This window comes from Stenella coeruleoalba (genome assembly GCF_951394435.1).
Source record: "Stenella coeruleoalba genome assembly, chromosome: 9".
Classification (NCBI taxonomy): domain Eukaryota; kingdom Metazoa; phylum Chordata; class Mammalia; order Artiodactyla; family Delphinidae; genus Stenella; species Stenella coeruleoalba.
In genome coordinates this window covers 85344162-85371341 of record NC_137155.1, presented here as the reverse complement: position 1 = coordinate 85371341, position 27180 = coordinate 85344162, and the positions used below count along the sequence as shown (strand labels likewise).

At 41.8% G+C, this 27180-nt stretch overlaps 1 protein-coding gene across 7 annotated transcripts in view; it reads left to right on the top strand.

Moving 5' to 3' along the window:
* Positions 1–27180, top strand: part of CHCHD3 (coiled-coil-helix-coiled-coil-helix domain containing 3) — a 538892-nt gene that overhangs the window by 252688 nt on the left and 259024 nt on the right. For all 7 annotated transcript variants that reach the window (XR_013829655.1, XM_079931113.1, XM_079931114.1 and 4 more), the window contains exon 7: positions 15348–15483. Coding sequence is in view for 6 of the 7 variants with exons in the window: in XM_079931113.1 (XP_079787239.1) it covers positions 15348–15483 (136 nt within the window). In the remaining variant the exon portion in view is untranslated. The remainder of the gene's footprint in view (positions 1–15347; positions 15484–27180) is intronic.

Here is a 27180-nt window from a genome sequence, read left to right as displayed (position 1 = left end):
TAAAAATTGATGGTATTTGGTAGAAATTAATACTATAATTAACTTACCATTGTTTTGAAAAGTTTTAATGAAAAGCCCTCAGTGCTTTATTTTATTCTGTGTGCTTGTGGTTTTTTTTTGTCTCATTAATTCATCCAATTTGGATAATCAAACCAGTTATTCAGACCTCAAACTGAAGTTACAGTCCTGAGCAGCACTTGAAGATCTTCTCTCAAAACTCTTCATTCCTAACCCAAACGAGTTGCTGGCCATTAGCAGCCAGTTGTGGACGGTTTACATTGGTCAAATTAGGCAAATAAGTCTGAAATGTCTACTTCATAATATGTATAGCCACAGCCATTATATACTTCTTACCATGATGTGAAATGATATGTATAGCAAAACTCCAAGTTTCTAAGCTTTCTACATCATCTTAGTCATGTGCAGTTTACTTCTGAGTAATGAATCCACAGATATCTGTCATGGTTTTATTATGTGCAAGATCCTAGGTTCTCATATATCCTTCACAAGGGCTACTCATCAGGCACAGGGGAGACCGTCTTTAATTTCTTATCAGTATTATTGAAAAGAGAATCCTTCGATCCCAAGCTTCCCCCCAGTCCCTGCTGTGGCCTGGGCTACAGGGCCATCGCAGTCAGTGCTGTCATTGCCTATTTAAACCATTTGAAAATGAAATCACCATTGGTCCTCTCATGTTTCTCCCTGTTCCTGAATGCCCTTTGGTGGTTAACGTTTTTTGAGGGTGGGGTACGGGGAACAGATCTCACAGCGTGAATGAACTGAAAGTTATCCGACACATTTAAGTAACGCTGGCACTTCTGGGCCTCCTGCTGAGGACTGCCAGCTTGACTTTACAGAATGACATTTATGACACTAAAGATACAGAAACTCATGGAAAGAGGCTGAAAACCAGTTTCTGGCCTGTTTGAATACTGGTTTAATGGTAATAGAACGTTAATTGTGTGGTGTTGATTATTCTTGAAATGTCCAGCTTGTTTTAGACAGGATTTTGCTACTATTAAAGAAAATTAAAGCAGTTTGCCATCAATTCCGTTGAGTTCCTCCTCAGTGCCTAGTCACAAGTAGCAGCCCTGCCACCAGCAGTGGGCAAATCTGTGCCAAGTGTAATTACTTCAGGTACAATTCCATTTATTCATAGGGAAGACTGTTGCTCTCTGTGAGAACGTAGTTGAGAGAAGAAAAGATGTATAGGTTTATGTTAATTATATACCCCATGCTGGAGGTTTGATTTTAACATGAGTGCAGGTTTTTAATCCCTTTATCGAAAACACATGCAGGAACCTTCTTTGCTGCCACCTGAACTCTTCGTGGACACCTTCAGGTTATGTGAACAGTCACCAACCCTCACGTGAATCGTATTCTAAAACTTGGTTTTTAAGTTGGCAGTGTGAAAGTGGAAACCCATTTTCCTTTAGAAATAAGGTGGTAACTAATAGGTTCCTAGAACAACCTACTGAAATTTATTAGTTGAGATAATAAGAATAATAGTAATAATAGCAGCTACTGTTTGTTAAAAGCTTACTGTGTGCCGGGCATTGTGCTGAGGGCTTATGCATTATCTTAATAATCTTTACAGCAAAACAGTAGGAACCCATGAAAAAGTTGCACCTTACAAAGATTAAGCAGTTTGCGCCAGCTTCCATAGCAAGAGAAAGGCGGAGCCCAGATTTGGACGTAGGCGTTTTAGATGCCAGATCCTATGTTAACCATCAGGGTAAATGGCGCAAGTATAAGCAGTGACTGTATTATGGAAGCTAACTAACTTTGGTCGTACTACTTTATTAGAAGAAAACTCATCTCGATTCCAGTTGGGATATTAGGAACATTTGTTCCCCCAGTGTAGTACTTTGGACACACTTCCATCCACCTTGTGCACGCACATACACTCAGGCCAACATAGTGGCGAGGAGAAGTGGAGTGCCCTAGTAGCTCTGTAGTGAGGGGTCTGAGCAGCCCCTGGTGTTTGCCAGATGCTGTTCCAGGCGCTGGGAATACTGTGTAGATGGAACAGACATGAGCCCTGCCCTCTTGGAGCTTACAGACTAATCAGAGAAATGACTAGTCGCCCAAATAAACTCGACAGTTATAGTTGTGCTAAGTGCTGTCAAATGCTATAAGATCATGTGACATGGGAATCCCCTGTGAGGGATCAGAGACGACCTCCCTTTAGGCTAAAATAGTAGGTGTTGGGGGAGCGTAATGGAAGGTCATTTAAGCAGCTAGATCAGCAAGTGTTAAGGCCCCGAGGAAGGAGCTCAGCTCCTTTGGGGTTCTGAAAGGAAGCATGCAGGAAAGCAGAGTGGGGAGAGATGAGGCCGGAGATGGAGCGGGGGGCCATGTCCTACTAGGCCATAATTAGTATTTCGAATTTTATCCTAAGAGCAGTAAGGAGTGTTTGAAGGATTAGGGTTGTAACCTGGAAGTTATAAGATCCATTTAAAAGGGGTGTGCCAGTTGTTGTGTTGATAATGAATTGCTGTAAAGATGAGGCTGGAGGACTCAGCATGGAAACCAGGAGACTGCTTAGGAGATTTTTGAAATATTCCAGGTGGTGGTGGTAGCGACTTGATCTAGAATAATGACAATGGAGATGGAGAGAAATAGGTTGATTCCGGATGTTTTTGAAGTTTAATTGATAAGACTTGGTGACAGATTGGATATTGGGAATGAGAGAAGAGGCGGTGTCAAGGGGGAATTCCCTGATTTTGGACGGTCCACTTACTGAGATGGGGAAGAAAGAACAAATTGCGGGTAGAGGAAGGAATTAAGTGTTCGATTTTAAACATGTAGCACCTGTAAAACCTTCAGTGTGAATAGCAGGAGGCAGACACCTGTAAGAAGGCAGGGCTAGAGGTACAGATTTGATAGCTGTCAGCACACAAGGGAAAGCCACATGAATGGTTGAGATCCTGGTGGAGAGACTATATAGAGAGAAGAGCAGGATATGGCCCTGAGGATCTCCCACATCAAGAGATCAGTTAGAAGAAGATGAGCTGGAGGAGAAGCAAGGGAGGAAGTGCAGTGTTTGTAGAAGCCAAGAAGCCCCTTTCAGGAGAGGGGAGTAATTTACTTAAGTCCATGCTGATTGGTCCTATAAGACGTCTGCCAAGCATGGTTGGATTTGGCCACTTGGATGTAGATAGAAGAGAATGGATGGAAGGTAGGAAGTGGAGGTGGCTGTCATAAGAATAGTATTTGCTAGAGCTGTGCTTTCAACAATACGATAGCCACTAGCCACGGGTGACTGTTTAGATTTAAATTTATTAAAATTAAATAAAATATAAAATTTTACCTTTGTTGCTTTAGTCACATTTCAGGTGCTCAGTAGAAACATGTGGCCTTGACCAGTGTGTTGGGCTGCATAGACATGACCGTTTCCATCACTGCAGGGAGTTCTCTCGGATAGCACTGTTCGTGGGAGAGCTCTTAAAAATGATCTAGTAGGGGAAGGAATTGTTATGAGAGAGGCACTCTTCCTCCAAAGTAACAGTAGAAAAGTTGCAGATCCAGATTTTATGATGGGACAGTGAGGGAGCTATCTGGTTTCTGGTTTTGTCAATGAAAATTAGAAAAATGGCCAAGAGTGAGAGGAGAATGGAGATGTAATGAAATAATCATGGGAAAGAGGGCAAGAATGAATTTACCACAGAAATGTAAAAACATGGTAGGCAGAATTTAGTGTCTGCCTATGGATTTACCCTGGTTATATGATTTTCCTCCAGAAACACTCAACTCGAGAGCTGTATTAAAGGACAGTCATATGGCAGGCATTCAGTGACTGGAGCTGCGTGTGAGGGCTTAGATTAATACTGCTGAATTGGAACCCTTAGGGAGATGTAAAACTAATGGGGCTCAGCATGATGAATCCAATCCAGGACATGAATTGAGAAATGCATTGTCTGGTCCTGCAGTAATACATCATTATCCCTTTACATAGGAATCATTGTGATTCCGTCTCAGAAATACTCATGTGTGAGGCTCATCATAATCATTTGAAGAATTTGTGTGCAGGAGGTTGTTGTTTCCTCTACTTTCATGGTTAGTCTTGTCAATTTCAGTCTCAGCAGCTGCCTAGAATGTTAAGCCAATTTGCTAAATCTTGCCTGTCCTCTGAAACATGCTTAAATCTGTTTATGTAACACAAGGGGTTGAGATTGTATGATGTGTTACGGCATCAGTACCGAGTACTTTAATCAGGACCGTAAAAAGAAATGTTGGAATTTTTAAACTGAAGAGTAATTGTGCGGATGTTCCATCGATGCACGTGTAGTTCACTGTTATTATACATCCCATATAAACTCTTCACTTTTATTAGTTATGAAATTCTTTTGAGGTATCCCTCATTTATGGGGTATTAAGTAGGGAAACAGCCAGCTACTTGCTGACGCCTTTAGGAGGAGAATCCCTCTTCTCGTGGATTGTTCCCTTTCTTACTCACGTGAATTCCCATTACTGTCAGATGATTCATCTAGCTTTTGAGGTTTCCCACCGAAAGATTTCCTTCCGCCCCTCCTATGTCTCACCAATCTCTCTTTTAATATTCCTCACTGTGGACTTACGCTTTAACCAAGAGAACCGTGGTCCTCCTTAATCACACCATGTTTCTCTTTAATCACACTATGTCTGCCCTCCTTCCTGCCCTTCTTGTCTTTCTTTTTAAAGACTGTTGAATCAAAACTCTCCTTTTTTCACACAACCTTCCCTCTTTACCCAACTTCTAAGCTCACCTCTGCTCATTACTGTACTTTCTGGAAATTCCTTTATCACTTGTAGAGCATGTCCTTGCTCAGAGTGTTTTGGCTTTCTGATTTGCATGTAAATTTCCATATGAATCTTTAAAAAAAAAAAAAGGTCTGTTAGTGATGTCACTGCCTCTGCCTGCAAACTTTCTTCTCTTCTTCCACAGCCTTTGCTTCTTCTACTTTTCTGTCTAGAGTGCCTTTCTCTCCTATCTAACTGCCTAAGCCCTTCCTGTTCTTTAAGACTACTGAAATTCTTGCATCTCATCTAAGACCTTTTCTGGTCATCTCCAGCCAGATGTACTCCTCCCCTTTCATATTTTTAGTGTTCCCAGATGTGCCCCATAGAAGCAGCTCTTATAAAATAGGTGTGTCTTTCTCTCCTACACACACGCACGCACGCACACACACACAGTGCCTGGTATAGAACAAGCACTCCATAAAGGATATTGAACTGACCTAATCCCACTGCCTTCATCTCTTTACTGCCCATTTTCTTATTTACCAATTTCCTGCTGTCTGGCTTCTGCCTTACGTACTATATTGAAATTATTTCTCTAAATTGCTGGGGATTGAATTCCACGGCCTTTTATCAATCTGTATTCTTTTCAACTTTCTTCTCTTTCATGAAGCTCTGGTTTCCCAGCCTCGTGATGCTGTCATACTGCTTCTTCTCTCCACTCCCAGTTCTCTGGCCGCTCCGTCTTCCTTCCCTGTCACCTTACCCCCAATGGGGCTGCTCCCCAGGGCTCAACTGTCCCTCCTGCCCTCTGTCTCTGCGCTCCCCGCTGTGTCTTTCAGGGGATGCTCAGTCCATGATTGTAGCCCTGTTCCCAGTGCTGAGCTCCAGGTCCACACTCTAGATTTTGGTAGGTCGTTTCCACTTGGGAACATTGCTCAAGCACTTGCATTCTTTAAATCCCCAGGCCTAAGCCACATGTGTATTGCCCAGTCTTTCGTCTTCTTGATATCCACATCTGTCAGTTACTGCATCCTTCCATACTTGCTTTCTAGTGCCTCCATTCTTGCCCTTTTTTATAGCTGGACACAGCTCCACTGGGCTCCCAGCCTAGATGGTTCCCACTTCCATCTATCTGATTTGTTCACATCCGATCAGCTTAGGCACCTTGATGGCTTTGCTGTCTCATTTGGAGAGGTTGGTGGTTTGTCTCCACCTGCAGAACAGAGTCTAAGCATCCTCTGTCTTATTAGAAGACCGTCCAGATCCCAGTGCCTCCCTTTTCAGTGCCGCCTCTCACCTCTGCCACCCTTCCTACAACCTGAGGCCCCTGGACGCGCCCAGCATGACTGAGCCTGGGCCTTGGCTCACGTAGACCTTCTTACGTGTCCTCTCTGCCTCTTACAGTCTTACCCTGCATTCAGGATAAGGCTTTCACAACCCATCTCTTCTCCTCCGTGGACTCTCCCTAGACCTCCCCCAGCTCCCTCCTCAGAACAGTTGTGGCGCTTACCACTGTACTCTTTCCCTTACACCCGTCACACCGCCTTGTCTTAACCTGTGACCTTTACGAGGGTGTTTCTTTTACAGGTATGAGTTTTTCTCCCTTGTGTTTGTACACACCTTTACCTCCTCCTCCACAGTATGTACACCCCTGTGATGTCCAGGTGGCATTCTTCTGCCTGACAGTTCCTGGAGTTTGCGGGCATGGCCTAGTCACTAGGGCATGGCGTAGTGCACCCATCTGGGGATTTCCTGTTGGCAGGGGTAGAGCCTAAGCCTCCTCCCTTTCAGCTCATCGAAGGGATGGGAAACAGACAAGAGGCCCAGCTCTAGCCCTCTTTCCATTCCTCATTATTAGTACTCTGACACTTAAGGGCAGATCAGTATGGATAGTTTTTTTCCTTTACTTGTCACTGCAGTAATACATTTGCAGTTCTTTCAGTTAAGAGAGCCAGGCACATTCCTTCCTGGGTGTATCTAGTATTTGGATCTTGCTTTCAAAATGTAGTGGAAAAAAGAGTATCACCTAATGTACTATAACACACTCTCTCACTACAGACTTAAAATTTTATCTTAACCCAGTTTTTAACTGTGAATGTGTCACAGTTCTCGAGATACATGGCAGTTTTGAAATGTTTTAAACTAAGCTGTCCTTATCTTAGTATTAAAAGCACTCTCTCAAATTTGATCACTGCAGGGAAGAGGTAAGGGTACCAGAATGTATGTCTATGCTTGGGTGACTCAGATGGAATTTCACCAAACGTCTCATCCCTAAGTCACTCCTCAGCTGAGAAGGAGCATAGACAATTCATCCCAGAGCATAATTCTTTTTGAAAAATTAGAAGCGCCTAAAAATAGGGACCTAACATGAAAGTGTGTGCTTGACCATATTTCTCCACAGGCTGCTGGTACCATACTACTCAACCTGAAGATGCTGTGATTCTGTGCTACTGCAGTAGTCAGATTGCATTGATGAAAATGATATAATAAGGCTTATGGAATAAATATTGCTCCAAATACGGAAGGATTATCTCTGGGAGGTTGTCTCCAGCGTTCCGTTAAAATTTGGTCAGAGTGTCTTAGGTTCATTACAAGTGTCCTCTCTCAGTAAAAACCTGCTAGATTGCCAGGACTGGTGCCCTCCCCTTGGCTGTATGGGAGACAACCATGTTGGCTGTATCCAGCTCTTCCTCTTCTGAGCCTGAGGACTTGAGCAGGAAGAATGGGTGATAAAGGGGGTAAAGGCCCTTCCAGAATTTGGAAGCCAATGCCACAGTTTGCTGCAGCCCCATAGCCTGGAGCCTGCAGTCTCCCCTTTCCCTTGTCCTTCCTCAGGGGTTGTTTAGCTGCTCAGCCAGTCCCTCTGCTCTCTCTGCATCTGGACTGATCTGGCCCATAACGCTTCCCTTTCTTGTCCAGGAGTCCCCTCGAATTCTGGTAGGTTCTTCAGCTTCCCAGTATCTTTCTACCTTCCCCGTCTTATTCCAGTTCCTACTGTCTCCCTCCTGCCTCCGAAACTGGGCATTGATCTAAGGCCAAATTATCCAGTTTTCGCCTTCTTGGCCATATGAAGTAGGAAACAGTAGCGTGGTTACTTAGCGAAGGCAGCCCCTAAGTAGGAAAGTGATGAAGGCTGAAGAGTAATGTTGGCACCAGCTGAAAGTCGGCACCATAGCCCTCCTACCAAGACAGAGCAACCAGAAACCTGTCTCAACATTCGTTTATTGTTGACAGGTCTGAAAGTGGGCATCTGGCCTCTGATTATTTTCTAGGGATTCCCTACTTAACTCAAAGAGTTTGTAAACTCTTACCATACGCAACTACTCCCACCCCGCCAAACCAAGCTTGTGTTGGCAAATGTCATGAACACAAGCACTAAACTTTGCTCTGAGAGAAAGCAGAGGCATCTAGAAGGCTTGGAGTAACCAGGTTGCGGGTGTATTCATATACCCAAGGTCTCAAGAGGTCTCTCCTCTCCATCTTGGAGTGTGTCTCTATAGTTTAGATACAATGGACAGATCTTCCTGCTGGCTTGAAAGTTACTTCAAGCGAATCCTAAGGCCAGTCTTCCCCTCCTGTTCACTGGTGATGAATGTCCTCTTGTCTGGAACACTGTATGTTCAGTTCCTGTTCCATTCAAAACGAGAGCTCTGTTTAGCACTTTGTTTATAGCTCAGCATTCTCATTATAAGACTTCGTGTACACCTCTGTCTCTCCCTACTAGAGTGGGAGCCAGCAGAAGGCAAGGATCACATCTTATTCAGCACCTACCGTAGTGATGCCATGTAATGAGTGCTTGATAAATGTCTGTGACTTAATAATATTTGTTGTCGGAGTAGCTGCGTAGATGAAAGAATGAATGAACCAGCTCTCATATTTTCTATCCTTAGACCAATTTTAGTGAACATTCTAAAGTAGCAGGATAGGGGAAATGGAAATAACTCCCAAAGCCTCATAGGTAAAATAATGTAACTTTTAATTTGTGTTGGCCTGAGTTCAATGTATTATATAGATACATATATTTAAAGGAAAAGAAATCCAAGGGTGACGCATTGTGTATGCTCAAGATTAACATTTTCTAAGTTATCTAATTAAAGTGACTTTACAAAGTCAGAGATTTGTCATGCTTTTCTTTAATAATAATAATGATGGTGATGATGATGATGATGCTTTTCCTGGCCTTGAAGTCTTATTGAGATATTTCAAGTAAAAATAATTTGGTGTGTATTAAGATGACTTGGTCTCATTCACACACTGATACAGCCTTTGGAGATTCAAATTTAATGTTTGGCCCTAGACATGTCTTCATTCATGGCTTGTAGGTCTTTTGATGGGACAGAGAAAACACTCCCAGTATTTCAGTTCTTATAACCAAGGCCCACTTCTGTGAACTGTGATTTAATTTTGTTCCTACTATGTGCGTGGCAGGAGGTGACGTTTATGCTCCAGATACTTTGTATAAACTGCTGCTCTCAGGCACCTTTAAAGCAAAGAGCTGCATTGTTAACTTACTAGTGCCCATTTTTATCACAGTGTTATTACTTGACATTTATTAAGCAATAACAGCACACCAGGCATTGTTAAAGAAGAAAGGGAGAGGGAAGGATGGCTTATACTGCTCTAAATTAAGGGTCACCCAGACTAAAGTGCAGTATGTTAGGTGTAGAATTTTACCTAACGAGAGGACTTTGTGTGAGCTTGAGAAAATAACATCTCTTGAGTATTTGGTTTTGTCCTAAAGTAAGTGTGATGGGAAGTTGATTTCGAGTTCTTCCAGGTTGAGTTAATGTTTTTTTTTGTTTGTTTGTTTGTTTGTTTTTGCGGTACGCGGGCCTCTCACTGTTGTGGCCTCTCCCATTGCGGAGCAACAGGCTCTGGATGCGCAGGCTTAGTGGCCATGGCTCACGGGCGCAGGCGCTCCACGGCATGTGGGATCTTCCTGGACCGGGGCATGAACCCGTGTCCCCTGCATCGGCAGGTAGACTCTCAACCACTGTACCACCAGGGAAGCCCCTGAGTTAATGTTGACATCAATTATGTTCTGTGTCCCCAAACTCTATATAGTTATTGCTGCTTATCCCAGATATCCTTTGTGTAAGTAATAATTTTATTTTTTTATTTTTTGGCCATGTGGCATGTGGGATCTTAGTTCCCCAACCAGGGATCAAACCAGTACCCCTTGCAGTGGAAGCGTGGAGTCTTAACCACTGGACCGCCAGGGAAGTCCCAGTAACAGTTATTTTATCTCCCTTTTTAGAGATATAAACCTTGCTGCACATAGCCCAGATATGGCAAGGGTACCATGATATAGTGGAAGATGAAAGTTAGCCAACCTCTCGAGGTCACGAGATTTTAAGAAAGTGTATTTACAAAACAAAACAGTTGGGGCCCTTGTTCTTTGGAGATGCAGCAGAAGATGGCCCCATTTTTCTAAGTTTAGACCCTTGGTAGGACGAGCCCATGTAGCAGAATCCCACGCAGGGTATGGTGAAATTGGCAAGATACCATGAGGGTTCTCTAAGAAGAGCGGGGCAAGAGCTGCCTCCTCAGGAAAGGAAACCAGGCACTGGGGAGTCCTGTAGTGCTGAGGTGTATTGTCCACTAAGCAAGAAGGCAGAGTCATCCAGCCCCCACCAGTTTCATGTGGTCACGCGTTACTAGGTTCCCACTCTCTTGCTAGGTTTTTCCTAATGCCCCCATCACTTCCGGGTACCCAATATTACTGAATAAGGAAGAAAAATATATTGCAAAATTGGAAAGTTTTTCATTCACCTTATATCCTGGCGTGTTTGTGCTCATATACTTAGGGCATGGGAGGCCTGTTGGTTTAAGAACAGTGTACCTGTGTGCGTAGAGCACTGTATTTGTTCATATCATCTTGGATAGGTGACCAGAGGTCCCATCTTTGGGATTGTCCTGGTTTTAGGACTTTTACTCAGGATCCTAAAACCTGGGGGAAGACTGATAATGCTTTCCCCTCCCTCCTTGCATATCACCTGCCTCCTGTGGATTCAGAGGACTGAGTTGTGATACTGATTCCTTTTTCTAAAGTCACCGGTTCCCGTGAAAGATGCATTGTTGCAACCTGTTAAAAGATCAGAATCTCCTCCCCAACCCTCCGAAAAAATGAGAATTCCCCTTGTAGCGCCAACCATTCTCGTATCCACCCTGCACTCAACGAATGATTTTTGTGTCCGAGAGCGTTAGGAATTGTGGCTGCTCACTGATGGTCATTACATGACTTCTTGAGCCTTCCGAGTGGTATGAGGAGGGCTATCTCCACACTTTTCTCCCTTCTCTGAAATTACCTCATTATCCTTTTTGTTTGTATTAGAACTAAAATGATGGGTAAGTAGTTTTCTCGAAATACAAAGCTCAGACCCACCTCAAAGAAGTTTCTAAGACATGAAAGTAGGAGAGGCAGCAGCAAAACCAACAGATAGCTCTAAAACAGATAACTAAGTGGAAATGTATTATACTAGAGTCTTTTTTCTTTTCTTTTTGGCTGCATTGGGTCTTCGTTGCTGCGCGCGGGCTTTCTCTAACTGCGGTGAGCGGGGGCTACTCTTTGTTGTGGTGCGTGGGCTTCTCATTGCGATGGCTTCTCTTTTGCGGAGCACGGGCTCAGTAGTTATGGCTCGTGGGCTCTAGAGAGCAGGCTCAGTAGTTGTGGTGCACAGGCTCCGTTGCTCCATGGCATGTGGGATCTTCCCGGACCAGGGCTCAAACCCGTGTCCCCAGCATTGGCAGGCGGATTCTTAACCACTGCGCCACCAGGGAAACCCAATACTAGAATCTTAAGAAGAGAGTTCTGAATACTGCTTATTTATCTCAGCGTCATTTTTACCAAAACATCTTCATTTCTCTTTGACCAATTAATTCAACTTATAGGAAACTCTACAAAGGAAATCATCGTAGTGATAATTTTTGTCCATCACCATGGTGTTTTAAGCACTTAAAAATTAGAAACAGCCTAAATATGTATCTTTATTCTTTTCTGTTATTTTTTTCCCCCGAAGTTTCTACATTGATCTGTCAGTGTTATGAGAAGAATACTTGGATGTATTTTATTAGCTGCCTTTTAAGTGAATATTAGCATTAAACATTGGCAAAAAAATTGTTATACTGGCTACAGAATACCTACCAGGAATGCTTCTTTGGGTGTTGTTCTCTGTCCAGATCTTTGGTCTCCAGTTCTGCCATTGAATACCGTCAACGACCTCCTTGGCCCGAAGTACCACTGTGGGATGAGGTGGGGTAGGGCGGGAAGGGCAGAGGGCCAGCTTCTAGTGCTGGTGGGAGGAGGGAAGAGACAGGGAGCCACGTATAGAGTACAGAAAGGAAAAGCAACGGGAGGAGACAAGTGGTGGGATCCATCAAAAGTCCCCAATAATTTCAAGTCCACTAAATTGGATTTTTTCTTATTTTTGAGCAATATATATTTCTGTGTATCAACTTTATTCCACCCGTTCCTTTTTGGTAAGTATGTTTTTGGACAACTATTCTATCTCTCACTTCTTTATTATGGTTTTAAGTTCCCCAGATATTTCATCTTTCTCTTAACATTTGTCATTCACCATTTCTTTTTTTTAATCTTTTCATACAAAGATAGTAAATTGTTTAAATGTCTCTTGCTGCTAAGATTTAATTTTCCTTCTTGGGTATCTTGAAATTCTGCCTTTTGTTATTTTTACCTAATGGTGGCTTTTTCCATCAGCAGGAATGAAAGCAGTCAATAAAAATCAATTGTTGACTCAATGACTATATGGAGGGTTGACCATAATGCATATTGGAAATGTCTTTGAATCCCTTTTCCTGAATGGAAGGTGCCATGCTTGGGTTTTATGGCCTCCTAATGTTAGACAGTAATCTCATTTAGCATTTTCCCAAAGTGAAAACAGTGCATTAGGGCAGCATAACAGCATTGCAGATCAATACAGAGACAGAGCTTTGCCCTTACGGATTAATCCAAGCAGAATGTACCAGAGTCTAGTCCAGGAACTGGAAGACAATTATGTTGATTTCCACCCCTCTTTCCTCCATTCTACCATCTAATCATCAATACAGGTTGAAATGTGTACAAAAAGGATTTCTGAAAATATCTGCGTTTGCGTGCACACACGCACTCTCACTCACACAGAACAGACTACCATACAGGAAATAAAGGGCCCTGGAAGTGAGTAGTATTGATTTGTGGTGGTAAAAGTATATTTTGACACCTTTCAAATTATGAATAACTCATGGACTTTAACTTGCATGACTAAATAGCTCAACCCAGGGTAAATGCTTACATATAACTTAAATTACCTCTTTCTAAGGAGTCCATAGTGTTAGATGAATGAATCCCATTGTGAAGAGACTTTTTAGAAGGAAAAACAACCACAGCATCTTCCTTGTGATGAGCACTGTGTGGGAGCTCATTCTTTATGGTCTTTTGCTGTGTGTTAATGGGGAGGGGCTGCATATCTGGTCGGGTTGCTTCTAGCCTTCTCTCCCATCTTCTTTCCCCCTGTTTTAAATCTAAGGTATATTGGAGGGACGATGGTCCTCCACACTAGGATAGCATGTAACCCTGCTTTCTCATGAACTGTTAAAGGCATTCATCATATATTTGCTGGGTTCAGCTAACCTGATGCTTGATCTTATGTTATTTAGTCCAGGAGTGTGTCTTGCTATAGTCAGTTAGTCGTAGCTGTGCTTCTACCCTTCGAAACACTGCTGACTCTTTTTAGATACTGATGTTCATGGTAGGGGATCAGGGAAATCTGTGTCCAGAGACATTCACAGACATCTGAACTTCAAAACCTTAAAGCGAGTTGAAACTCCTGGGATTGGATTTAAATTCTGTTCTTAGGTGTTTGGCCAAACAGTAAGGTAATGAATGAAAGAGTACAAGCAATGTTATCTCTGTGTCTACTTTTTTAGAGGGTAGTAGGAAGTAAATTCCCTTAGCGGCCAGTAACGTGGCTTGCATTTCAGTTTTCTATTCTAGCAAAATATGTATACTAGCTTAGTGTGTTGGATAAAAGCAATGAGGAGACAGATTGTCAGCCAGGGGTTTCCTTATTGATGAGAAATATTTCTCCTGTGTTCTCTAGGGGTTTTTCAGAACTCATCAATTTAAAATAATGCTATTTCATGATTACTATGGAAATAACAAATTTAAATTCCAAGAGAAGAACTGATAAGAGGCTGGAACCTTTTGTATTAAGCAAAACTAATTTGAAAAAAAATGAATCCCTAGATTAAAGTGATAGTAATATATATGTTTTTCTGTGTATTTAGTCCTTATATTCCAAGTTCCTCTACCATTGTAACAAGAACATTTCATTTTTGTTTGCATAATCCATTTGGTTTATTTTATTATTATCATTTTTCAAGTGTATATTATGAGCTTTTTGGAAGCATTTGTTTAGTAGTGCATATTCACTGAAAGCACTCTAACTAAAATCTTGAGATTTGTAAGTATAACTAGTAAAATTTTAGCTCAAGGAATTAAATTTTCTCTCCACGCATTTGTATTCTCAACAATTTATTGCATGACTTCTATAAGAGGGATCCATGTCGATAGCTGAGATAACAAAGAAAATAAGATGCAGTCCTTACTTGGGATTTGCATGCCAGTAAATTGCAGTAGACTGTAGTGTAGTGCATGGTAAAGGAAGTTAATACAGGTTAGGGGGTCACCATAAAGGGAATGATAGACTCTGCTGTGGTTGGAGAGAGCTCTAGTGAAAGCCGTATAGAGGAGGTTGCACTTCAATACTTAGCTCAAGTATTGAAAGATGGGTAGGTATTTTCCAGATACATAGAACTGGGTGAGGCTTGGGTGCAGAGCATTTCCAAAATCAAGAGCAGTGGAGACAAGACGTGAAGGGACGTGTAAGAACCAAACCCTGTACATGGTCTGGTTGAGGCAAAAGACTAGGCAGGAACAACCTGATCCAAAAGGACCTGCCTGTTGACCATGTATTTTATTTGGAAAGCAGATATTGTCTAGACTTACTACTAGAAAGAACCTTCTGGGAGGTAGGAGTGGAGGGTGAACGTTAAGAGACAGAGAGACCCGTGAAGGTCATTGCTTGAATCCAGGATATAAATGATTAGGAATTAATGTAATGACAGTGAGTATGGAGAAAGGACTGGACTGCAGGATATCAAGCTTTGTGACCAACTGGAGGTGGGAACGGAAGAGAACATTGGGGCTCCCAGGTTCCTGAGTTAGCTGGCTGGGCTGAAGAGTAATTGGCCCCACTCACATGGTCACGTTTGAGGTAGGGTGGGAATGCTGCCCTGTCCAGAGAGGCTCGCAGTGGTGTCAATTAATAGAACTAATTTCATAGAAATCACTTATCTTTTTTTTTAACATCTTTATTGGAGTATAACTGCTTTACAATGTTGTGTTAGTTTCTGCTGTATAACAAGAAATCACTTAATCTTGTGTGATATCTTTCTTTAAAGGTCAAAGAAAATTATTGTTCTTAAACTTTTTTGTTTAAGAACAACTTTTTGGGGGGGGCGTTGTAACACTTATATCTTAGTTGATGTTTTATATATTTTTTTAGCCTTGTTCTTTATTCCGGTTGAAGACCATTTGTCTCAGTGGTCCCTGTTTTTGTTTCCAGGCGGTATGAGTGTCATCCCATCTGTGCCGATCTGCAGGCCCAAATTCTCCAGTGTTACCGCCAGAACACCCAGCAGACCCTCAGCTGCTCCGCTCTGGCCAGTCAGTACAAGCAGTGCGTCAATCAGGCCAAACAGGTGGGTGTACAAACCAGGAGCTAACTAGGGCAGCAGAGGAATAAAAAGCCCAACGTCATGGGCACTGGGAAGGACTCAGTAGGCTAATGTGTATGAAAAAGCTTTTTAAACCAAACTAGTCGTCATCAAGAATTGCTGTCATGAGTTGGTTAAGTTTTAATCACCTTTCATCCAGGTGGCTGAAGGAAGAGTCCGTTGTCTCCTTGTGTTCCACTTGCAGAAAAAAAAGGTTTTACGTAAAGAATACCTTTTCTAGTTGCTTTGAACTTTTGTCCTCTACTTTATAATTGTGTCCTCAAGGTCATTGCCCCATATTTCTGGGCCAGTACTCAAAGCCAGCAAAGAGGAAGGATACATGTTAAGGGGCCAACAGCTTCAAGTCCATAAACAGCAAGTAGTCATGCAGAGAGTCTGGTTTAAAAAAACGAAAGGCAAACACAAAACTAAAATACAAACCCACCATGGAAGCACCATTCAATCTTCTGCCAGTTGGTAGAGTCCAGTCAATTGGGCAGGGAAAGACAGGCCAGACATGGATCTAGGAAGCAATTTCCATCGCTTCTGTGTACCATAGCCATACTCTTCTCATGACCCTTCATATCAGAATAATATGATGATCACGGGACGTGTGTTTTCTCTAATTTGTGTACTTTAGAAAGCTAATGATAAACGCTGAAGTAAATTATCAATTCTGGCAGGTCACGTAATTGCCTATCATTTAACTGATTTTGTTGGGTATAGATTGTTCTGAGAGATGGAAATTGTTGGAAACCTTGGTTCTTTCTGCTGACAAATTCCCTAGACTTGACCTTCTAACCCAACTAAATCTAGTGTTTGAATTACACAGCATGCCTTCCTGCAGTCTAATTTGCTGTAGTTATAATAATCCCAGTTAGGATAAATTTCTAACACTCTGTGAATATCTGATGGGAGGGTAGTATTGTCTGGATATCTGGAAAATAACAACACTAGTAGAAAACATAGAACCAAGATTTATTAAAAGCCTGTGTTGTCTTTAAAAGCCGTGTGGCTCAAGGCTTTTTTCTTTTTTTTTTTCCCTCCTTAGCATTTATCTTTTATTTTTTCTATTTTTTAACATCTTTATTGGATGTTTAAAATGGTGTGTTAGTTTCTGCTGTATAACAAAGTGAATCAGCTGTACATATACATATATCCCCTCCCCCTTGTGTCTCCCTTGCACCCTACCTATCCCACCCCTCTAGGTCGTCACAAAAGGCTTCTTTCTTTTTCTTGTTTATACGGCACTTGCCTAACTCTTAGTAGTGTGCCAGGGATACCTTTCTTTTAAGATCTTTGGTAGAAGTAGTGTTACTGATGTTAAGTTAGTACATTTTATTTGTTAAAAACAGCTTCTGATATGTTCTTAACAATCTCCAACCTTCAATTTTAATACTGACTGAAGCAAGTGGAACCTGTAAGTTGGGCTCATGGGTTTTTCTAGCTGATGTTAGTTCTGTATTAAGGCAGGGGTGGTAGTGCACATAATGGCGGAGACAAAGTGCGTGTTTTGACACTGGTGTCTTGTAACATAGGTGCCTGTGTCCACAGTGATCTGTACCGTTACTGAAGTAGCACCTGCAAGGGTGTCTGGAGTATTGACTTCATCCTGATGGTCCGGGTTGTGTTGAACTGTCTACACACAGCCCCATGAGACCAATAGCATACATTTACAGAGCAAAACAAGAGTTATTTAACTTGTGACAAAATCAAGCATGCTACATGGTGCAACAGAGTTTGAATTGGGCAAATCTGAGTTTGTATCCAAGCTCTTTTATTGGCTCTGTAACCTTGGGCCTTGATTTTTCTCATCTGTTAAGTGAGGTAATGTAATTTGCAGTGTTGTGAGGATTCCATTTCTATAAAGTATTCAATAAGTCTAAATTTTTTTCCTTCTTTCCTCACTTGCCTTATTCTGTGCTGAAACCAGCTTAAACAAATCGGCCAAAAGCGTCAAATTATTACTAGTGATTCTAAAGGGGACCTCCCGTCCTCCCCTCCCCACCCGGCCCCTCTGCCCATCTGCAGCATAATTTAATATTTTCAATGAGTATGTTTCAGGTGACTATTGTTTTTACAACTGTTACATTCAAATATTAGAGTATATAACAGCAGCTGATATGAAAAAGATATGTCCACAAGACCTTATTTTAAACCTAAGATAGGCGGCATTGAAAGGGGAGTAACCAAGAAACAGAAACACCTTGTATGTCTGTAGATTTAGAGTTCAAGGTCATTTCACATCCATTCTCTTACTTGTTTTTTATGACAACCTGAGATGTAAATAGAGATGGTTTTATTTTCACCATTTTACAGTTGAGAGAATTGAAACCCAGGGAAGTCATGATGGTAAATTTAACAACTAAACCAAGATAGACCTTGCCATAAAAACAAATTTAAAAATACATAGTGTTTGGCTTTTCAGTTGTGTGTGTGAAGGGACATCCAGTATCCACTAATACAGAAATAAGGCAGTGAGGGAAGATGTGAACGATAATCATGAAGTGAAGGGAAAAAAACCTGAAGATCAAATGAAGTAGTCATTGAGACTGAAAGTAACAGAAAGGAGGGTGGGATTATAAAGGCCATGAGCAAAGGTGTAGTTTAGCGCTGCCCCATTTTAGGACCATGCAAACCAAGATGGCCAGCGGAGGTTATGTCAGTATTTCATGAGTAGTCACTTTTCCACTAACACCACGTTTTGCGTGTGTGTGTGTGAAGCTAGTCTAACTTTGTGAGTCTAGCTCCACCCCTGTTGTTAAAAGGGACTTTGGCAGGATACGTGGTCCTAATCATTTGTTGTTACAGTTCCTGACTGGTTCACAACCCCTTCTTGAGTTTCCTTGTAAAATCTAAAGAACAAGCTGGAAAGGCTGAGATACTAAACACAACAACCCATTAGGTCATGTTGTCCACTTCCGGCATAGTGCAAGAGTTTTCCCTTTGGAATAATTCCAGTAGCCAAATCCATTCCACTTTTTTAAGTGACTCATAAAATTGGGCTTTCACTGGTTCCCTTGGGGCATTGTTCTCTACACTAATAGATTTTACTGATAGGAAAATTTCCGGATATTCCTTAGCCTTTTCGTCTCTTATTCATCCACTTATTCACATCAATCTTTCTTCAGCTAGTCTTAAACAGTCCTCACGGGTCAACATGAGACATTTAGACTGTTACTTCCAGTGTATTAAGTTATGTGTTCTTCATAATGGTAAAGAAATATTCAATTGCTGTAATTATTACTTCTCAGACTTAAAAACTACTGGATAGCTATATGAGATACAGCACTTAAAAATATAGGAGGACATTCATTGATAAACTTCTGTGCCTTTTACTTCTCATATCTGCTTAGCCTCATAGCTTTCTATAAACTCCCCAAGATTGAATTACCTGTTCTTACCATCAAAACCTGATTCCCATTCAGTCTTGCTTCACGTACGTGACAGGAGACTGGAAGGGAGGGAGCAATGGGAAGCCAGTAGTACTGGCCCACTAGTGGACCAAAATGTGCCCAAGGCTTATAAAAGGGGGGTGTGTACAAAGGGCTTGCTCCCAGATCTGCATTGCCTCTGCTCCCTGGGACACCCCACTGCCCCTCATTTACTTGCAGAATCCAGCTGCTTAGGGGTAACAATTCTAAGCATTCCAGCTCTTTTGCCAGTCCTGCTGCTATTGACAGAAAGGTTCGGAAACTGACTGGACTCTTGAACATTCTGTGCTCGCCAAAGGCGAGAGTTTGTGGGGAATGCTGGAACGTTCTAACCTAGTCATGGTGACCTGGGCTTCATTTTCTTTTTTGGTAAATTAAGGGTTTGAACTAGGTGATCCACAAGGGCCTCACAGCTGTTATTTATGGCTGATTGTACTTCTATGTCTGAGAGCAGGCCGCAGGCCCCACGAGCACCCAGGTTCCTGAGCACATTCAAGTTAAGAGACGTGGGCTGTTTGGCCCGAGCAGCATCTCTGCTCTGGTGGCGTCCAGCATTTCTGCCTCTGCTTCTTTTTTTTTTAACATCTTTATTGGAGTATAATTGCTTTACAATGGTGTGTTAGTTTCTGCTTTATAACAAAGTGGATCAGTTATACATATACATATGTTCCAATATCTCCTCCCTCTTGCATCTCCCTCCCTCCCACCCTCCCCATCCCACCCATCCAGGTGGTCACAAAGCACTGAGCTGATCTCCCTGTGCTATGCGGCTGCTTCCCACTAGCTATTTTACGTTTGGTAGTGTATATATGTCCATGCCACTCTCTCACTTTGTCATAGCTTACCCTTCCCCCTCCCCATATCCTCAAGTCCATTCTCTAGTAGGTCTGTGTCTTTATTCCTGTCTTACCCCTAGGTTCTTCATGACATTTTTTTTTTGTTAGATTCCATACATATGTGTTAGCGTACGGTATTTGTCTTTCTCTTTCTGACTTACTTCACTCTGTATGACAGACTCTAGGTCCATCCACCTCACTACAAATAACTTAATTTCGTTTCCTTTTATGGCTGAGTAATATTCCATTGTATATATGTGCCACATCTTCTTTATCCATTCATCCAATGATGGACACTTAGGTTGTTTCCATCCCCTGGCTATTGTAAATAAAGCTGCAAAAAACATTTTGATACATGACTCTTTTTGAATTACGGTTTTCTCAGGGTAGATGCCCAGTAGTGGGATTGCTGGGTCATATGGTAGTTCTGTTGGTAGTTTTTTAAGGAACCTCCATACTGTTCTCCGTACTGGCTGTACCAATTCACATTCCCACTAGCAGTGCAAGAGTGTTCCCTTTTCTCCACACCCTCTCCAGCATTTATTGTTTCTAGATTTTTTGATGATGGCCATTCTGACCAGTGTGAGATGATATCTCATTGTCGTTTTGATTTGCATTTCTCTAATGATTAATGATGTTGAGCATTCTTTCATGTGTTTCTTGGCAATCTGTTTATCTTCTTTGGAGAAATGTTTATTTAGGTCTTCTGCCCATTTTTGGATTAGGTTGTTTGTTTTTTTGTTATTGAGCTTCAAGAGCTGCTTGTAAATTTTGGAGATTAATCCTTTGTCAGTTGCTTCATTTGAAAATATTTTCTCCCATTTTGAGGGTTGTCTTTTCATCTTGTTTATGGTTTCCTTTGCTGTGCAAAAGCTTTGAAGTTTCATTAGGTTGCATTTGTTTATTTTTGTTTTTCTTTCCATTTCTCTAGGAGATGGGTCAAAAAGGATCTTACTGTGATTTATGTCATAGAGTGTTCTGCCTGTGTTTTCCTCTAAGAGTTTGATAGTTTCTGGCCTTACATTTAGGTCTTTAATTCATTTTGAGCTTATTTTTGTGTATGGTGTTAGGGAGTGTTCTAATCTCATACTTCTACATGTTCCTGTCCAGTTTTCCCAGCACCACCTATTGAAGAGGCTGTCTGTTCTCCATTGTACATTCCTGCCTCCTTTATCAAAGATAAGGTGACCATATGTGCTTGTGTTTATCTCTGGGCTTTCTATCCTGTTCCACTGATCTATATTTCTGTTTTTGTGCCAGTACCATACTGTCTTGCTTACTGTAGCTTTGTACTATAGTCTGAAGTCAGGGAGCCTGATTCCTCCAGCTCCGTTTTCAGTTCTCAAGATTGCTTTGGCTATTCGGGGTCTTTTGTGTTTCCATACAAATTGTGAAATTTTTTGTTCTAGTTCTGTGAAAAATGCCAGTGGTAGCTTGATAGGGATTGCATTGAATCTGTAGATTGCTTTGGGTAGTAGAGTCACTTTCACAATGTTGATTCTTCCAGTCCAAGAACATGGTATATCTCTCCATCTATTTGTATCATCTTTAATTTCTTTCATCAGTGTCTTATAATTTTCTGCATACAGGTCTTTTGTCTCCTTAAGTAGGTTTATTCCTAGATATTTTATTCTTTTTGTTGCAGTGGTAAATGGGAGTGTTTTCTTGATTTCACTGTCAGATTTTTCATCATTAGTGTATAGGAATGCCAAAGATTTCTGTGCATTAATTTTGTACTCTGCTACTTTACCAAATTCATTGATTGGCTCTAGTAGTTTTCTGGTAGCATCTTTAGGATTCTCTGTGTATAGTATGATGTCATCTGCAAACAGTGACAGCTTTACTTCTTCTTTTCCGATTTGGATTTCTTTTACTTCCTTTTCTTCTCTGATTGCTGTGGCTAAAACTTCCAAAACTATGTTGAATAAGAGAGGTGAGAATGGGCAACCTTGTCTTGTTCCTGATCTTAGTGGAAATGCTTTCAGTTTTTCACCATTGAGGATGATGTGAGCTGTGGGTTTGTCATATATGGCCTTTATTATGTTGAGGAAAGTTCCCTCTGTGCCTACTTTCTTCAGGGTTTTTATCCTAAATGTGTGTTGAATTTTGTCGAAAGCTTTCTCTGCATCTATTGAGATGATCATATGGTTTTTCTCCTTCAATTTGTTAATATGGTGTATCACGTTGATTGATTTGCGTATATTGAAGAATCCTTGCATTCCTGGAATAAACCCCACTTGATCATGGTGTATGATCCTTTTAATGTGCTGTTGGATTCTGTTTGCTAGTATTTTGTTGATGAGTTTTGCATCTATATTCATCAGTGATATTGGCCTGTAATTTTCTTTCTTTGTGACATCCTTGTCTGGTTTTGGTATCAGGGTGATGGTGGCCTTGTAGAATGAGTTTGGGAGTGTTCCTCCCTCTGCTATATTTTGGAAGAATTTGAGAAGGATAGGTGTTAGCTCTTCTTTAATATTTGTTAGAATTCGCTTGTGAAGCCATCTGGTCCTGGGCTTTTGTTTGTTGGAAGATTTTTTTTTTTTTTTTTTTTTTGCGATACACGGGCCTCTCACTGTTGTGGCCTCTCCCATTGCGGAGCACAGGCTCCGGATGCATAGGCTCAGCAGCCATGGCTCATGGGCCTAGCCGCTCCGTGGCATGTGGGATCTTCCTGGACCGGGGCACGAACCTGTGTCTCCTGCATCGGCAGGCAGACTCTCAACCACTGCGCCACCAGGGAAGCCCTGTTGGAAGATTTTTAATCAGAGTTTCAATTTCAGTGCTTGTAATTGGTCTCTTCATATTTTCTATTTCTTCCTGATTCAGTCTTGGCAGGTTGTGCATTTCTAAGAATTTGTCCATTTCTTCCAGGTTGTCCATTTTGTTGGCATAGAGTTGCTTGTAGTTATCTCTTGTGATCTTTTGTATTTCTGCAGTGTCAGTTGTTATTTCTCCTTTTTCATTTCTAATTCTATTGATTTGAGTCTTCTCCCTTTTTTTCTTGTTGAGTCTGGCTAATGGTTTATCAATTTTGTTTATCTTCTCAAAGAACCAGGTTTTAGTTTTATTGATCTTTGCTATCATTTCCTTCATTTCTTTTTCATTTATTTCTGATCTGATCTTTATGATATCTTTCCTTCTGCTAACTTTGGGGTTTTTTTGCTTTAGGTGCAAGGTTAGGTTGTTTATTCTAGATGTTTCCTCTTTCTTAAGGTAGGATTGTATTGCTATAAACTTCCCCCTTAGAACTGCTTTTGCTGCATCCCATAGGTTTTTGGTCGTCGTGTCTCCATTGTCATTTGTTTCTAGGTATTTTTTGATTTCCTCTTTGATTTCTTCAGTGATCACTTCGTTATTAAGTAGTGTATTGTTTAGCCTCCATGTGTTTGTAATTTTTACAGATCTTTTCCTGTAATTGATATCTAGTCTCATAGCATTGTGGTCAGAAAAGATACTTGATACAATTTCAATTTTCTTAAATTTACCAAGGCTTGATTTGTGACCCAAGATATGATCTCTCCTGGAGAATGTTCCATGAGCACTTTAGAAAAATATGTATTCTGTTGTTTTTGGATGGAATGTCCTATAAATATCAATTAAGTCCATCTTGTTTAATGTGCCATTTAAAGCTTGTGTTTCCTTATTTATTTTCATTTTGGATTATCTGTGCATTGGTGAAAGTGGGGTGTTAAAGTCCCCTACTATGAATGTGTTACTGTCGATTTCCCCTTTTATGGCTGTTAGTATTTGCCTTATGTATTGAGGTGCTCCTATGTTGGGTGCATAAATATTTACAATTGTTATATCTTCTTCTTGGATCGATCCCTTGATCATTATGTAGTGTCCTTCTTTGTCTCTTCTAATAGTCTTTATTTTAAAGTCTATTTTGTGTGATATGAGAATTGCTACTCCAGCTTTGTTTTGGTTTCCATTTTCATGGAATATCTTTTTCCATCCCCTTACTTTCAGTTTGTATGTGTGTGTAGGTCTGAAGTGGGTCTCTTGTAGACAGCATATATATGGGTTTTGTTTTTGTATCTATTCAGCCAGTCTGTGTCTTTTGGTGGGAGCATTTAATCCATTTACATTTAAGGTAGTTATCGATATGTATGTTCCTTTTCCCATTTTCTTAATTGTTTTGGGTTTGTTATTGTAGGTCTTTTCCTCCTCTTGTGTTTCTTGCCTAGAGAAGTTCCTTTAGCAGTTGTTGTAAAGCTGGTTTGGTGGTGCTGATCTCTCTCAGGTTTTGCTTGTCTGTAATGGTTTTAATTTGTGCATCAAATCTGAATGAGATCCTTGCTGGGTAGAGTAATCTTGGTTGTAGGTTTTTCTCCTTCATCACTTTAAATATGTCCTGCCAGTCCCTTCTGGCTTGCAGAGTTTCTGCTGAAAGATCAGCTGTTAACCTTATGGGGATTACCCTGTGTGTTATTTGTTGTTTTTCCCTTGCTCCTTTTAATATGTTTTCTTTGTATTTAATTTTTGACAGTTTGATTAAATTGTGTCTTGGTGTGTTTCTCCTTGGATTTATCCTGTATGGGACTCTGCGTGCTTCCTGGACTTGATTAACTATTTCCTTTCCCGTATTAGGGAAAGGTTTCAACTATAATCTCTTAACATATTTTCTCAGTCCCTTTCTTTTTCTCTTCTTCTTCTGGGACCCCTATAATTCAAACGTTGGTGTGTTTAATGTTGTCCCAGAGGTCTCTGAGACAGTCCTCAGTTATTTTCATTATTTTTTCTTTATTCTGCTCTGCAGTAGTTATTTCCACTATTTTATCTTCCAGGTCACTTATACGTTCTTCTGCCTCAGTTATTCTGCTATTGATCCCATCTAGAGTATTTTTAATTTCATTTATTGTGTGTTCATCGTTGCTTGTTTCCTCTTTAGTTCTTCTAGGTCCTTGTTAAATGTTTCTTGCATTTTGTCTATTCTATTTCCAGAATTTTGGATCATCTTTACTATCACTATTCTGAATTCTTTTTCAGGTAGACTGCCTATTTCTTCTTCATTTGTTAGGTCTGGTGGTTTTTATATTGCTCCTTCATCTGCTGTGTGTTTTTCTGTCTTCTCATTTTGCTTATCTTACTTTGTTTGGGGTCTTCTTTTTGCAGGCTGCAGGTTCGTAGTTCCCGTTGTTTTTGGTGTCTGTCCCCAGTGGCTAAAGTTGTTTCAATGGGTTGTGAAGGCTTCCTGGTGGAGGGGACTAGTGCCTGTGTTCTGGTGGATGAGGCTGGATCTTGTCTTTCTGGTGGGCAGGTCCACGTCTGGTGGTGTGTTTTGGGGTATCTGTGGACTTATTATGCTTTTAGGAAGCCTCTCTGCTAATGGGTGGGGTTCTGTTCCTGTCTTGCTAGTTATTTGGCATAGGGTGTCCGGCACTGTGGCTTGCTGGTCTTTGAGTGAAGCTGGGTGCTGGTGTTGAGATGGAGATCTCTGGGAGATTTTCGCCATTTGATATTATGTGGAGCTGGGAGGTCTCTTATGGACCAGTGTCCTGAAGTTGGCTCTCCCACCTCAGAGGCACAGCACTAACTCCTGGCTGCAGCACCAAGAGCCTTTTATCCACATGGCTCAGAATAAAAGGGAGAAAAAGTAGAAGGAAAGAAAGAAAGGGAGGGAAGGAGGGAGGGAGGGAGGGAAGGAGGGAGGGAGGAAGGAAAGAAGGGAGGAAGGAAAGAAGGAAGGAAGGAAGGAAGGAAGGGAGGAAGGAAGGATAAAGTAAAATAAAGTAAGATAAAATAAAATAAAGCTATTAAAATAAAAAATAATTATTTAGAAAAAAAATTTTTTTATTAAAAAAAAAACGGACGGATAGAACCCTAGGACAAATGGTGAAAGCAAAGCTATACAGACAAAATCTCACACAGAAGAATACATGTACACACTCACAAAAAGAGGAAAAGGGGAAAAAATAATAAATCTTGCTCCCAAAGTCCACCTCCTCAATTTGGGATGATTCGTTGTGTACTCATGTATTCCACAGATGCAGGGTACATCAAGTTGATTGTGGATATTTAATCTGCTGCTCCTGAGGCTGCTGGGAGAGATTTCCCTTTCTCTTCTTTGTTCTCACAGCTCCCGGGGCTCAGCATAGGAGCAACTGACTCGGGGGCTCTGGCTCACTCAGGCCGGAGGGGGAAGGGGTGCAGATGTGGGGCGAGTCTGCGGCGGCAGAGGCCAGCGGGACGTTGCACCAGCCTGAGGTGCGCCGTGCGTTCTCCCAGGGAAGTTGTCCCTGGATCACGGGACCCTGGCAGTGGCGGGCTGCACAGGCTCCCAGGAGGGGAGATGTGGATAGTGACCTGTGTTCGCACACAGGCTTCTTGGTGGCGGCAGCAGCAGCCTTAGCGTCTCATGCCCGTCTCTGGGGTCCACGCTGTTAGCCGCGCCTGTGCCTTTGCTTCTTAGAGTTTCCTGTCAGCCTTAAGCTTCCCCTCCAGAAAGACAGCTGCACTTCTGATTGCTCTGCATGTTGCCTAGTCTTTCCTTGAAGCTTGTACTCCCGACAGCCCTGAGGAAGCCGGGGTGGCAGAATGAACTGGGAGTGGGTGAAAACAGTCTCTCAGTTTCTCCGAAGTCTTTGGAGTGAAAAATGGCTATCTCAGTTCTGCCTGGTAGAATGGAGCCCGCCGGCTGATAAACTGCATTAGAGAAAGCAGGCTGCGTCCCTCAGCCAGCCCTAGGCTACCCTGTACTGTGCTGGCTTCCACCCCGTGGGCCACGGACCCTTGGTGGTAAGGGATTGTGGAGATGGAGCAGGAAGCCGGATCAGAAGAGCCAAGGAAAGACCAGGACTAAAAGTGAGGGCCAGACCCAGGAGACGCCCAAGGGACAGAGGTGAGTGTGGAGGCTGTAGTTAGATGATGGAGGCCAAGTGGGCTCTGATAAACCGTAGCCGAGGGTGAAATCAGCAGGTGGGCAGTGGGGCAAACAGCTCAGCTAAAGGAAGGACCGAAATGAGGACATCTTATAAGTGAGTCTCCTCCACTTAGGTCTGTGTGCTTCCTGCTCCTCTTTGAGGAGAACAAAAAGTTACTCGACTGTAACGGGGAGCTTGGGGTCAAGACCTTGATAAATGAGGCCGGATCCTAACATGAAGTTATTCCATTCCAAGATTAGTGTACCTAACTCTTCATTTCAAAAGTGTAAACGACACCTCCAGTCTGTGGTTTCCTCCAAAATAGAATACCTCGGATCAGTCCCTGTAGAGGAATTTGCCCTGGCAGAACGTGTCAGCGTTCTTGAGGACAGTGCATTTTCTGACCCCTTGTACTCGTATTTATGTTAGACCAGGGTTCAAGTACATCCCTGTTCTTTGAGTATGAAGAGCACCTGGAAACATATTAGGAGCTTTCACTTTAGAAACCAGAATTCTTGAAAGAAAAACCTAGTGCCAGAGCAAGCT